Raw genomic sequence first — 12902 nt, 5'->3', positions numbered from 1 at the left:
CTTTTTTTTTTTTTTTAAGTCCTCTCCCTTTTTTCTTTCTTTCTTTTTTACCTTGAGACAAACGCTCCCCCCCACAGTTGAAAGCTGTCCAAAAAAACAGGACCACACACAGTCACCCGCCCCGCCGCGCTCCTCGCCGCCCGCCCCCTCCCCCCGCCGCGGGCGGACACACTCCCAAAATGGCGGAGGGGCGCCTGCCGACAGCGCGGCTGCCTCCCACCGCCGGTGAGGACGCAGAAACCCGTCGCCCGCAGCCTTCCCACACGGATCGATGGGCCACAGCCAGGGGCGCGGAGTGACTGCGGGCGGCCTGGCCCGGGGCCCCCCGCAGCGCGCTGCGGCCTCCTGCCGCGGCCCCCCCGCGGGGCGAAGAAGTGGTACGCGCCACCCGGGGCCGCGCGCCCCGGCCTAACGCTCGCCGCCCGCCTCGACAGCCGCCCGCCGAACCGCCCCGCCGGCGGCCCGGCCTCCGCCGGCGGCAGGCCTTCCCCGGCATGCGGAGCACGCACTCTAGCCTCCGCCGCCGGAGCCGATTTTACGCGGCCGGCCAGGTGGGGAGGGGCGGCAGCAGAACCAGGGGGGTCCCGGACTTACCTTCCACCCACAGCTCCTCCACGTTGGTTTCAAGATTAGCTGCCCTTAATCCTACAGCGAAAGCCCCAAATATCAGGAGGCCGACAACCAAAAACTTCCCGCAGTTTTTCTGAATGTAACAGCCCAGTTTAAATAACAGTCTCTGAAACTTTGCTCGCAGCCACAGCGGCGCTTTCCGTCCCGTCGCCTTCCCCTGCAAAGCAAGAAGAGGTCAGTAGTTGAGGGGCCGGGACAGGCCGCCAGACGCATCCCCCCTCACCCAGGGGCGAGCGGCGAGAGCCCTCTCCCCCGCCCCGGTCCTCCCGCGGGCAAGACCGCTCGTGCCCCTCGGGGCGCACTCACACGCAGCGTCCCTGGGAGTGAGGATGGCACACGGCCAGCAGGCTCCCGTCCAGCAGGGCCGTCGCCCCACGGCCCCGCCGAGCAGCCACTTTTGGGCACACGCGTAGGCCAAGATGTACCTGCTGGTTGCCATCCTCACCCCAGACCAACACGCAGGCTGGGGGTGACGCCACTGCATCAGACCCCTGCGCCCTCGCCTGTGCTGCCCACCATGCTCTTCTCGTGCCCAAGGCACCGCCAGCAGCTCAGGCTGAAAAGCATTTGCGCTGGCAAGACCTGCGGCTCCAGGGCAGAAGTACCCACTTCCGATGGACCTCAAGAGCCACAAGAAAAGAAAAAGTCCCTTTTCCTGTTCTCCTTTGACCTCTGAAAGGCTGGGAGAGGGGGGAGGGCACGGTGGTGACGGAAAGCTAGTCGGTAGCAGTTAGCTGCCGTTTCCCCCATTCCCAGCTCCTAGCAGGGGTTTGGTGCTGGGGCAGGACCCACGTGGTGAGCAGCACTGCAAGATCAGAAGTAATTCATTTCCATAGAGTTTGGGGACGCTGTGTGATCTGAATTAGGAAGTAGAGCAGCCATCTGTAAGTTACGACAATATTTGTGAACGGAAGAGGGCAGCCACATGGATTTTTTTTTTTTCTTCCCCCCCTCCTCCTTTCCCCCTTCTTACAAAGCCTAGAAAGCCGCTCCCTGAAGTGAAACCATCCCTGGAGCAAGGCAGCTTTCGGAGGTTGTTTACTTTGAACAATTTTTGGCCGGCGGAGATCGGCGGCCGGGCCGGGCTCGCGGGGCGCCCCGGCACCTCCAGCCCTTCTCCGCCAACAATACCGCCGCCGCGCCGCCGGGACCGGCACGACCTGCGCGGCAGAGTTAAGGTGGCAATTTGTTTACGGCCCTCGCTTTCCCTCCGACCGCCGGGGGAAGAAAACCGCTGCAAGCTTTCTCTGCTGGGGTACCCCACTCTCCGAGGGCAGTCGCCGTGTCGGCGCTCGGCGGAGAACTTCACAAAAGCACAACTTCTGCCAAGAAAGCGGCCGTCCGCTTTCTGCCCCGTCCCGGCCGGGTGCGGGTGTTGCCGAGGTCGCAGGGCGCTACGAGGGGACGGAGAGGCGGAAAGGAAGCGGAGGGGGAGCGGGCCGGGGGGAGGCCGGGGGCGAGCCGAGGCTGTCTCGGCAAATTTAACCGGAGGAGTGCTCCGCAGCGCAAGCACGCACCAGGGCCGGCACAGGCGAGAACGGAGGGAAGGAGGGCACTCTCTCCCGCACTGAAGAGTCACAGACGTCCCTCTCTTTTTCCCAGCATTTTATTGGTGGCTGTTTCATTTCCATCTCCTCCTTCCACCCCCGCGAGAAAACACACCACCCCCCTCCTCCCCCGCCGAAAAAACAGCACTAGCACTAGCGTGTATCTCCGGAAAAAAGAGTGAGAGAGTGAATGCACCTTTGAGATCTGCTCCAAGGCGAAAGCCGCATCGCAGTAGCTTGGCCGCTGCAGATACTCCCGGTCGGGCGCCGCGGCGCGCCGATTCCCTCCGGTCCTTCGCCGCCTCCCGCCGCCGCTTCTCGCCGCCCGGCCGGGGTGGCCGCCGCCGCCCGCACTGCTGCTGGTCTCCGGCTCCGACGCGTTACCGGCCGAGGCCATGTTGCCGCCGCCGGCGGGACGGGGGAGCTGCCGCTGGCGCTGCCGCCGCGGCGGGGCCCGGGGGCCCGGGGGCGCGGCGGGGCCGCGGGGGGCCGGCGGCGCTGCGGGCCGCGGGCTGCTGCTGCTGCGGGGGCTGCCGCCGCTGCTGCCGCCGCCGCCGCCGCTGCTGCTGCTGCTGCTGCTGGGTCTGGGGCTGCTGCGGCGCGGCCGCCTCACGCGGGGCGCGGGGCGGCGGCTGCCGCCGCGGCCGCTCCGGCCGAGTCGCTCCCCGCGCCTCCCATTGCCACATCGCGCGCGGACCCCGAGCTGCAGGCGGCCGCTCCCCGCGCCCGGCGAGGGCGGGCGGGCGGGCGCGACCCCCGGGCCCCCCCGGCTGCCGCCGCCGCGCTTTCCTCCGCTCCCGTTGAAATCGCCTCCGGCCGCCGCTGCCTCCGGGAAGCCGCTGTCCGCGGCGGCGCTCAGCGACGGCGGCGCGGCGGCGGCGCGGCGGGCCGCGGCGGCTGCTGCTGCTGCGCTGCCTCGCCGCGCTGCACCATCCTGCCTCAGCGCCGGGGTGCTTCCCGCGGGCCGCGGGGCCGGCGGGGCTCCGCGGTCGGCCCCGCCGCGGCGGCGGTCGGCTGGCTGCCTGGCGCTCTCCCCCGGCGTGTGTGCGGCAGCACCGAGCTGCAGCCCCTCGGCTCAAGAGATGAGATGAAGAAGAAAAAAAGGACTCTCTCCATTTGGATAAAGAGGAGGAGGGGTGGAAGGGGGGGGAGTATGAGGGGGGGGGGGAAGAGCTGAAAGCCCGCCCCCGGGGCTGTCAGATGGCTTGGGTTTCTGCGAGGCGATTGGCTCGGGGAGGGCAGAAATTACTCAGCAAACATGACTATTATTAGCTGCTTAGCAACAGCTCACCAAAGTAGAGAGACCACCCAGGCCGGCAACCCTTGTGTGTGCATCTCCAGCTTCAGGGGGAGCCTTAAAGAGATCCAGCCTTCTTTGCATGCAATACTTCCATTAAGGAATGCCTTTCCCCCCTTTCTTCTTCGTTTTCTTTTCAATAAAGTTTTCTCTCTTTTTTTTTTTTTTTTTTTTTTTTTTTTTCCGTCCGGGATGCTTGTAGACAAACACACGCACGGAACTTTCTCGCGATCAACATACAGAAATATATTTTTCCCTTTTAAAAAAGAGAGGGAAACGGGGGGAAAGCAGCATTAAACGATTTCTAAAGCCCTGAAAAGAAAATCCTTTTAGAGGCACCTTGGCCTCAAGCTGCAACAAATACTGGGAGGTCCGAGCTGAATTCCCAGGCTTGCAGAAATAATGACAGGGTGGTGGATACTGCGGTAGAAAGTGCCAGATTTTTCTCCCTCTCTCTTTCTTTTTTAACTAAAGAGGAGACTTAGTTCCTTGCAAGAAAACCACTCCGTCCAGTTAGAAAAACACAATGAAAACTTAACACTTGAGGGATTTAAAGCCGCGCGGTAGCTAGCCTGTTTCAATTTAGGGCTCATTCTTTAACTGAAACCTGAGGAAAGCCAATTTTAATATGTTTTTAGTGTAAAAGTCCATGAAACGCAGCCTGCCTGGCCGCGCTAAACACTTCTTGAACTATACGCGATTGTTTACTTTTTTGGCACCGCTTCTCCCCGTCTCTCTTCATTGAGAATCAGCCATTAATTGCTGCCGTTACAGCTGCGCGCATTCCCCCCAGCCCCGGGTCTGCGCACCCCGGCCCAGAGCGGGGCTCCCCGCGGAGGCTCCGCGCTTCGACGGACCTCCGTGCGCACTGGCGCGGAGGGCAGCGGGAAATCCGCCCCACCGCTCCGCGCCCGGCCCGGGCAGCCGCTGGGGGGGCGGGGGGGTGGGGTGCCCCCCAGCAGGGCGGCTGCTGCGCGCCCGCGGCGGAGCGGGGCTGTAGGGCGCGCCCGCTGTGCATTCATTGCGGGGGAGGGCAAAACAAAGAAAAAGAGGGGAGTGTGGGGAGCCGAGGTGCTAGCGGCAGCCCGGGCAGCCCCCTGCCCCCCAGGCCCGCGGGCACCCCGCACCTCTCCCTGCAGCCGTGCCACTCGTGTGCCCGCGGCAGCGGCCGTGGGCAAAACCCTTGAGCCCCCGGGCACTGCCAGCGCCGTCCTGCCCCCGGCGGAGTTGGCCTCCGCCGGCGGCTGCCAGACACACAGCCCCGGCGCCGGCCGCGGCGGGGGCAGCGGGCCGGGGCCGCCGGAGGGAGCCGGCTGCGCACCGCTCCGCCCGTGCGGAGGCTCTCGTGGTGAGACTACTTAGAAGCACCCACGGGCAGGGGCTTTCCAGGGTCAGAGCCGCCGGTTCCTTTCCTCTCCGTCCCACCTCCCTTTTTCCCACACTGGGAAACCTGTCTCCCTGAAGGCCTGGCCTTATGCTTCTCACGGGAGTGTCTCCAGGAAGGCTGCGAGGAGCAGCAAGCTGTCACGCACACACATGTAGGTGCATACATATGGAAGAAGGAAACCTAAAGGGGTTGGAGCTGAAGGCTGTTTTCTGTTGGAGGCTGAAACCTGCACCTGGGATGCAGTCGGCCACCTCCAATTCAAGTTTCTGCTTGAGAAAGTGACTGTCCATCTTGCTAGGAACTGATGTGTCCCTTGTCCTGCCCCCTCACAGGGTCTGATGAGGTGCTAGGACTAGGGGATAGAGAAAGGAGAAATGGGTGGAGAGGCGTTTTGATTCAGCCTCCCAGCAGGCTTCAAAACAGGGGAAGAGTGTCCCTTCAAGCACCTCGAGCCCCCAGAGCTGCCCTGCCTTCCTCCTGCCTGCTCAGCTTCACACAATAGCCCAGCGCCTGTCAGTTCCGTCTCCTGCTTCCAAAACTCAGTCTGAAGACTCAAATTTAACAAGCGCTATCTTAATCTCCCCTCTCTCCCTGTGGTCTGGAGACTTTTTTTTTTTTTTAAGGCATACACAAGAGATGAATTACTGCAGGGATCTAATTGGCCTTGTTTCTGTTGTGTGGGGTTTTTTTCCCCCTAAGGAAGAAGTGTCAGTGTAAAAGTCTCCACTTGGGTGGTCAGAGCAGTGCCTGCCCCCAGTTTGCCTCATAGCTGATGCCTGCATGCTACATTCCTGGCGATAATGTTGTTCCTAATCAATCTGCCCTTATTTACATTTGTAAGCACTGCTGACTGTGATATGCAGGCTCTGTGTGTGCAACTGCTCCACACCAAGGGCTTTTACCAACTCGCAACTCGAAGGGATCCCACAGATTTCTTATCTTGGACTTGCTCTGTGGTGAAGGCCTGGGAAGGTGTCTCCTTGTGTAGCGTTGGCTGCAGTCTGCAACCTTTTAAACCTCGTCCTCCTGATTCCTGGACAGCCATGGCTGGCGTAACAAGAATCTCAGGGTTTTGGTCATAGCAGCTTCATTTTGTAATGCTCTGCCTCTTATGTAGGTCACCTTTGTGCTCATAACCCCGAATACTGCAGTTTCACACTTTCTCCAGCCAGAGGAGGGATCAAATCCAGCACAGGTTAACAGTGGGTAACGGGTATTTACACTGATCTTCCTTTAACACATTTTTCCAGGTTACTCATCACCCGTGGACATAGCACAAAGAGCACAGCACTGCTGGAGTATCTTAAGATAGAAACAATGCAGAAATGAAGCACCGGCACTTTGGCTTCCTTTTGTAGGTTGGGGCTACAAGAGAGCTGACCCATGGCAGAAGAAGGACTTGCAAGAAAATAACCTGATTTTGTCTATTCCCTCAAATTTTTGTGTCACACACGTTGTCATCGCGCAGGGGCGCAGGTCTGCCTCGGCCCAGAGCTCCACACGCCGCCTGACACTGGCTTTGACAAATCAGGTGAGGCCACGGGGCAGCACCTTCACTGGGTTTTTCAGAGCAGCCTGAGCCTCTCGTTTCCACTCGCAGTGCCTCGCTTGCCACAGGGCCGGCGGGGGCTGCGCTCCGGGGGCGGCGGCGCGCAGCAGGCAGCCGCTCCGCAGGGCAGCGCGGCCGCGCAGCGCCCGCGCCTGGGGAAGGAGGTGGCGGCACGAAGCGAGCCCTCTCCCCTCCTCAGCCCTGGAAGAAAGGGAACTGCTCGAGCCAACTTGTCAAAATAATGCGGCTAATTACCCCTGATCTCCTTTAATAGAAAGCTGCTCTGCACGCCACAAAGGAGCAAATAAGGGATCTACAGCACCAACCCAGGAGCGCTGGCATTTTCTTCCGCGGAGGGCTGCGGGGAAATGTGCCTCCAGAGGAGCCTCCGAGGTTTCTGTGCTCCTCCCGCGGTGCAGCCGACTCTGAGGGAAGGACCAGGGGAGATGCAGAGGACAGCGGCGGGAGCAGCAGCCCTCTCCCTTCAACAGCTGGAGGACATCCCAGCCCTAGCAGACCTTGTCATATTCCGCGAAGGGCTTTAGCTCTATAAACCCAACTCGTCTTCAAAACAGATTCTTTTCCTGGCAAAATGCCCTGCCACTTGCAGGACTTTAAAGTGCATGAAGAGGGGAAAGTTACACTGAACAGTTTCTAGCCAGTCCGGACAACACCGGCTCTGTGTAAAGATATAGCTCAAGTCTTGCATTTGGCAGAAGGCAGGGCATTCATTTTCATGATCTCTGCCATCGGGTCTTGCAGGAAAAAAAGCTGAGCGACACGATCTCTTTGACCCACTGCTGGAGCAACAAATTTATTAGAGATATAGGCGTGAGAAATGAAAAGGAAGTAAAACAATTCAGGCTCATTGTATGTCTCTCTTTCATACTGCTAATCCGGTTTACACATCACGCCTACATATCTCAATAGGGCTTTATACACTGTGGCAAAGGCAGAACAAAATAAAAGGTGTGTGTGTGTGTGCGTGCGTGTGTGTGTGTGTGTGTGCGTGTGTGTGTGAAATAAGGATAAAAACAGAGAAGCCCAAGACATTTTAATTCAGAGTCAGCTGCCAGTTTTATATTTACCGGCTCTTGAAAGCAAAAAGATTTTAAAGCATTCCTCCTCCTCCCCCTCCCTCTTAGCCTTAACATTTCTCAACAATACTACGTCCTGTCCAGATACAGTGTTGGATTATAATCCAGACACACAATGACCCTAACAGCCCTAACCAGAAATTAGATACACCTATCAGACTGGTGCCGAAACGATGTGAGACCCTCTAACCAGAACTGGTAAACACTCTCTGGTTAGGAGCTGGCAGATACCAACCTTGGCTCCAACGTCCGTTAAATCCACCCGATGACACCAGACATCTCCCCCATTCCTCTCCCCTCTTTTACCCCCCCAGGTCTACATCCCATACCGGGACTAAGGCGGCGGCCAGGGGGAGATGTGTCACTGGACATCCTCTGGCCTCCAACCCCAGGGAGCAGTGGGACAACACACACGGGGCCGATGACAGCGAGTGCTGTACCGGTCCGGGTGGTGCCAGGTACCAACCACATGCAGGGTCCGATACTGGAGCCTGAAGCTACTATTCAACTTCACCTAAGGCACGCCACGTATTTCACTGCTGTAGCTAGAGGAGCCGACCTCCCTCTTTTTTCCGTGCAGCTGTATGTTTTCATCAGCTTCCACTGATTGTGGGCATTCAGCCTGCGTTGTAGAGAGAGGGAAAGGGCTCCTCAGCGCACCTCGTTTAAGAAGCACTATTTAGCTTTCCGGAGGAGAAAGACGATGCGAACTGCATCTTCCCCTGCGGCCTTTGTCCTACGCAGCCTGGCCCGAGAGGGGTTTCTGCTCCCCGCATGGCAGGTTGGTTGGACCAGAGCTCACACAGGTGCTGAGATGTTGAGACCAGGAACCCGTTTGCCGTCCTCTGCGGGACTACGCAGGGTCACCGCAGGAGCGACTTCCCACCAGCGGCGAGTCCCCCCCGCGCCTCCCTGCCGGGAGCTCCGAGCCACTGCACCGCCAAGGCGCGGGGAGACGGCCGGGCCAGCGGCAGAGCAGCGCCTGGCCCCGGGGAGCCCCGCCGCCCCCTGGCCCCCTGCCGCCGTGCCCCGCACGGAGCCCCCGCCCCCCCCGCCCGGCCGTGCCCCGCGCTGCCGCCCCCCCGGCAGGCGGTAGCCGCAGCCCCGGTCCCCCGGCGTACCCCGGCCTCCGACGGCTGTAGGGAAGCTCCGCCAGCCCCGGGCCCCGGCCGCCAGCGGCCCCGGCGAGGGCCCGCGCAGCCCCCCAACACCGACCCAGCCCCCGTCCCGCACCCGGGCCCTGTCCGCTGGGTCCCGCCGCCCCCGGACCTGCTGCCGCCCCGTCGTGGCCCCCCGGGGCTGCACCTACCATCGCTGCCCTTGCTGGAGCCGCGTGTGGGGAGCCGCGCTGGAGGGCTGGGTGCGCCCTCGCTCACTGTCACTGACGGCTTCAATGGGACATCAGTGTTTTCGTCCTCGGTCCTTCTTGTTTACTTTTCTCTTTTTTCCTCTTCTTTTTTCCTTTCCTTTCCTTTCCTTTCCTTTCCTTTCCTTTCCTTTCCTTTCCTTTCCTTTCCTTTCCTTTCCTTTCCTTTCCTTTCCTTTCCTTTCCTTTCCTTTCCTTTCCTTTCCTTTCCTTTCCTTTCCTTTCCTTTCCTTTCCTTTCCTTTCCTTTCCTTTCCTTTCCTTTCCTTTCCTTTCCTTTCCTTTCTTTCTTTCTTTCTTTCTTTCTTTCTTTCTTTCTTTCTTTCTTTCTTTCTTTCTTTCTTTCTTTCTTTCTTTCTTTCTTTCTTTCTTTCTTTCTTTCTTTCTTTCTTTCTTTCTTTCTTTCTTTCTTTCTTTCTTTCTTTCTTTCTTTCTTTCTTTCTTTCTTTCTTTCTTTCTTTCTTTCTTTCTTTCTTTCTTTCTTTCTTTCTTTCTTTCTTTCTTTCTTTCTTTCTTTCTTTCTTTCTCTTTCTCCTTTGCCTTCCTTCCTTCCTTCCTTCCTTCCTTCCTTCCTTCCTTCCTTCCTTCCTTCCTTCCTTCCTTCCTTCCTTCCTTCCTTCCTTCCTTCCTTCCTTCCTTCCTTCCTTCCTTCCTTCCTTCCCTCCTTCCCTTTCCTCCTCCTCTCTTTTTTTTTTTTTTACCCCAAAGGAACCGAAAGGGTAAAAAAAGAACCCTCCTAGGTTGCAGGCATTCTGCAGAGTGCTGGAAAGCCTCACAATTACATGCCTGTTTCTATTAAGCAGCTCCATCGTCCTCCATGTGGGTGGTCTGGCTCTCAATAGGCAGGACCTGTCAGGGTCACGTGACGAACCCGCAAACGTTACCCCTTTACAATAAACTTTAGGGGGGAAAAAGCGAAAGAAGGGAGAGTCCCGTGCCGCCGGCCCGCACCGCTGCCCTGGCCCCGGTCCCGCTGCTCCCCCCGCAGCACAGCACAGCGCGCAGGTCTCCTTCAACCTCTGCCTCTGCTCCCTTCTCCCACCTTGGGTTTCAAGAGGAGGGAGAGTCTGAAAGGGGCCGGGTGGTGGAATGCGGTTTCCTTGTCAAAAGAAATACATAGTTTGATGTGTAGGGATGGGAGAGAGAAGCAGAGTTTTCTTCTGGCTGCTGAGCGCCCCGCACTGCACCTGATTTAGTATGTTTCGTTCTGAAAGGTTTATGCCCGTCCTGCTCGTTTTTGCTAGAGGTCACTAGAAATTCAGCTTTCAGGTGGTGAAGCAGCACAATGCAAGGAAGTTAGCTCCAGTGAATAATACTTGAATGTTACCGGGGAAGAGCACAGTGATTTTCTTTCTTAAAAGCAACATTTTCTCAAATAGTTACAAACAGGATATAACCACTGCAGAAATTTACTACCACCATTTTATGATCTTATGGTGGCTGAGTATCATAGGATCTGAGAGAAGTGATGTCAAGTGTTGCTTCCAGATTAGGGTACATTGTAAAGAATAAATGGTGCGTCTTGGAAGACATGTCACCAGTTGTTTATGGAAGATCCTTTTCCTCTCGTCAGTCACATTGGATTTGCTATCAGATTTGGTATATCCACAACATATTTTGAGAATAACATATATTCCATATTGCCATAGTCTTGTCTCCAAATTGCCCAGATATTTCTGTTTGCAATACACTTAGAAAACGTGCTTCATGATTGGGTTCAGTCATGTCACATGACCTTTTTGGATGCTCTTTAGCTATGTTTTATCTATATTGCTCTTGTTAGAGAATTCCACTAATAGAAAATAACGTATATCTTATGGTCATATGTTCACTATCAAGAACACAAAAATATTATATAAGAAAAATTGTTAGGAAGCATCTCATGATTGGATTGCATTAAACAGCCTAACTCCATACATGTCCTTATCTGCATAAAACCAGGTTACACATCAAAATAATGAACAAGAAAGACATTTTTCCTACAAAACTGTTATTAGTTTTGTATGACAGAGGGGCTTGTGTCAATGATAAAGAGTTGAAAGAGCATGGGAAAAACCATTTTACAGGATTTTTAAAGAGAACATGAAAATTATACATAATTTTTTATGGCCGCATTGATCAATCACAGGGTTAGATTACTAAAGCAAAAGACAGACAGCAGGGGTGGAGGGCGCACAGATGTCATGGTTATAATCCTCCAGTCTGTCCTCCCACCCAATACATTCAATCTTAAATTTTCCAGAGCAACTCATCACAACTCCTGGCAATAAGTTCTAGCGGTTTCTGACTCTACATATTGGACAGGATAGCACCAACAGTGCCTAGCCTAACCATGCCATGTAGCCACAGTACTGTTGTTTAAGCTGATAGGAGGCAGAATAGCAGAATAGTCACATAAAGAATCAACAATTATCCCACTAGGGAAGAAAAGCGAGGCAAAGCAGTGCAATGTGTAAGTGTGCAGTTTTAGAAAGAGCTGTGCAGTACAGGCAAATAATTAGAAGCAATGAAAGAATTGGGATGTTAATGCAAGTTAGGAAGTATCAGAGAAAATGAGAAATCTAAGACTTCTCACTTGTTCAACATCAAAAGTGCATCAGTGGTAAATACCATAGCTTTCACTACCTCTTTCTTTTGCCAGTCTAATTCCTCCAGTTACTTCTGTACAACCCAGTAAACCTGAATCTTTGGCACCCCATGGCAATGAAGTTCCTAAGATGTTCAGAAAAAATAGCATAACTGGACATGAACTGTGCAGACATGTGACACAAAGGAAATAAAAAAGTAGACATGTATGGAGATCACCTAGAATATTTCAGAAGACGGCAGAAGTAACAGTGCCACCTTCTTAATTCTCTAATGCAGCTATTTGAATAAAGATGCTATGTATAGCTGGAAGATTAAACCAGGGAATAATTAATTCATAAACATTCTGTTTTGTACATTATTTCCCTAAGCACCTGCCTACTGTTGCAGGCAGAATGCTGGTCAGGCTGGGGCTTCTCATGACACACAGTGTTTTTATTTATGGTCTTATAAAACAAATATTTTGGTATTTTGTCTGTAACTTCACTACATTATTATTTACTAATAGTTGCTATTACTAAATGGTAGGTAGCCATTTACATCTGCATATGTATACCTAATGTAACTCCTGAAGAAAAAAAGGATCAGTTACTGTGCAGCCTATACTCTCAACTGATGTAATGATTATGGTCCATTGCCAGTAATCTTTGAAAACTATGGGCAGCAAAATTCACAGCCTGGCAAACATGAACCACCATGCTGTCCTGAATAAACAGAAATGACTGTGTGCACTTCCATTCGCAGATTTGATTGTCAGGAAGTGGTTACTCAAGCGTGAAAGCTCAGAGGTTTCTGGTAGCTAGCTCCCAACGGCATCTCTCACACAGCTTCCTAGCATACAGTGGCCAGTGCTGCCACATTTACTCTACTGATAATTACAAACAATAATCTGGAAGTTCATGCTGGTTCTGCTTGGATGTCAGTACCTTACAAGTAAAGGAAAGGAAAGCGAGAAAACTGAGCCACAGCTGACATTGCTGCTGAAAACCAGGCATCCTCTTTCTGCACCATACTGCAGGATCTTATCCTATTATATTCCTTTTTGCTCCTACACTAATAAAACCATATTTCAATCCAATTCTGTACTTTCCTTCTGAGGGTCTTCAGCTCAAGTTATCTTGGTTGTAACTACAGGTAGTGCTGCCAAGAAAACCATTCTGAACATGTGACAAGGCCACAATGTCAGTGACCATGTGTCACACCTCCATTGGGGACACTATTAAGGCAGAAAGCTAGCTAAGATTAAGAGAGCTGTCTCCTAGCTTTGCTAGGGTCAGGGCAGCCTCATGCCTGTGTGACTGAATCTGGTACCAAGTACCTGCAGGTCCAATGCTAGTGAAGCTTGTTTCCAATATTTTTTTTAATTAAAAAGGTCCCTTATTACTTCAGTGCTGACCCTCACTATAAGAAAATGAGTGTGGAGTCCTTATCACCCAGTACTTTA

General features: G+C 54.5%; 1 protein-coding gene across 4 annotated transcripts in view; it reads right to left on the bottom strand.

Moving 5' to 3' along the window:
- The window catches only part of PTCH1 (patched 1), a 74239-nt gene extending 65003 nt beyond the window's left edge, over window positions 1-9236 (bottom strand). For 2 of the 4 annotated variants that reach the window (XR_012626960.1, XM_074855042.1), the window contains exons 1-2: window positions 2374-3250; window positions 595-787 (exon numbers count right to left, since the gene is read on the bottom strand). Coding sequence is in view for 2 of the 4 variants with exons in the window: in XM_074855042.1 (XP_074711143.1) it covers window positions 595-787; window positions 2374-2574 (394 nt within the window). In the remaining 2 variants the exon portion in view is untranslated. Of the gene's footprint in view, window positions 1-51; window positions 128-594; window positions 788-2373; window positions 3251-8816 lie in introns of those variants that run through there. The other 2 variants (XM_074855043.1, XM_074855044.1) reach the window with 2 other exon arrangements.
- Window positions 9237-12902: the final 3666 nt, after the last annotated feature.

This window comes from Strix uralensis, chromosome Z (assembly GCF_047716275.1).
Source record: "Strix uralensis isolate ZFMK-TIS-50842 chromosome Z, bStrUra1, whole genome shotgun sequence".
In the NCBI taxonomy this organism is placed as follows: domain Eukaryota; kingdom Metazoa; phylum Chordata; class Aves; order Strigiformes; family Strigidae; genus Strix; species Strix uralensis.
Note: the sequence above shows the minus strand (reverse complement) of the source record. Positions and strands in the feature narration are given on the sequence as shown.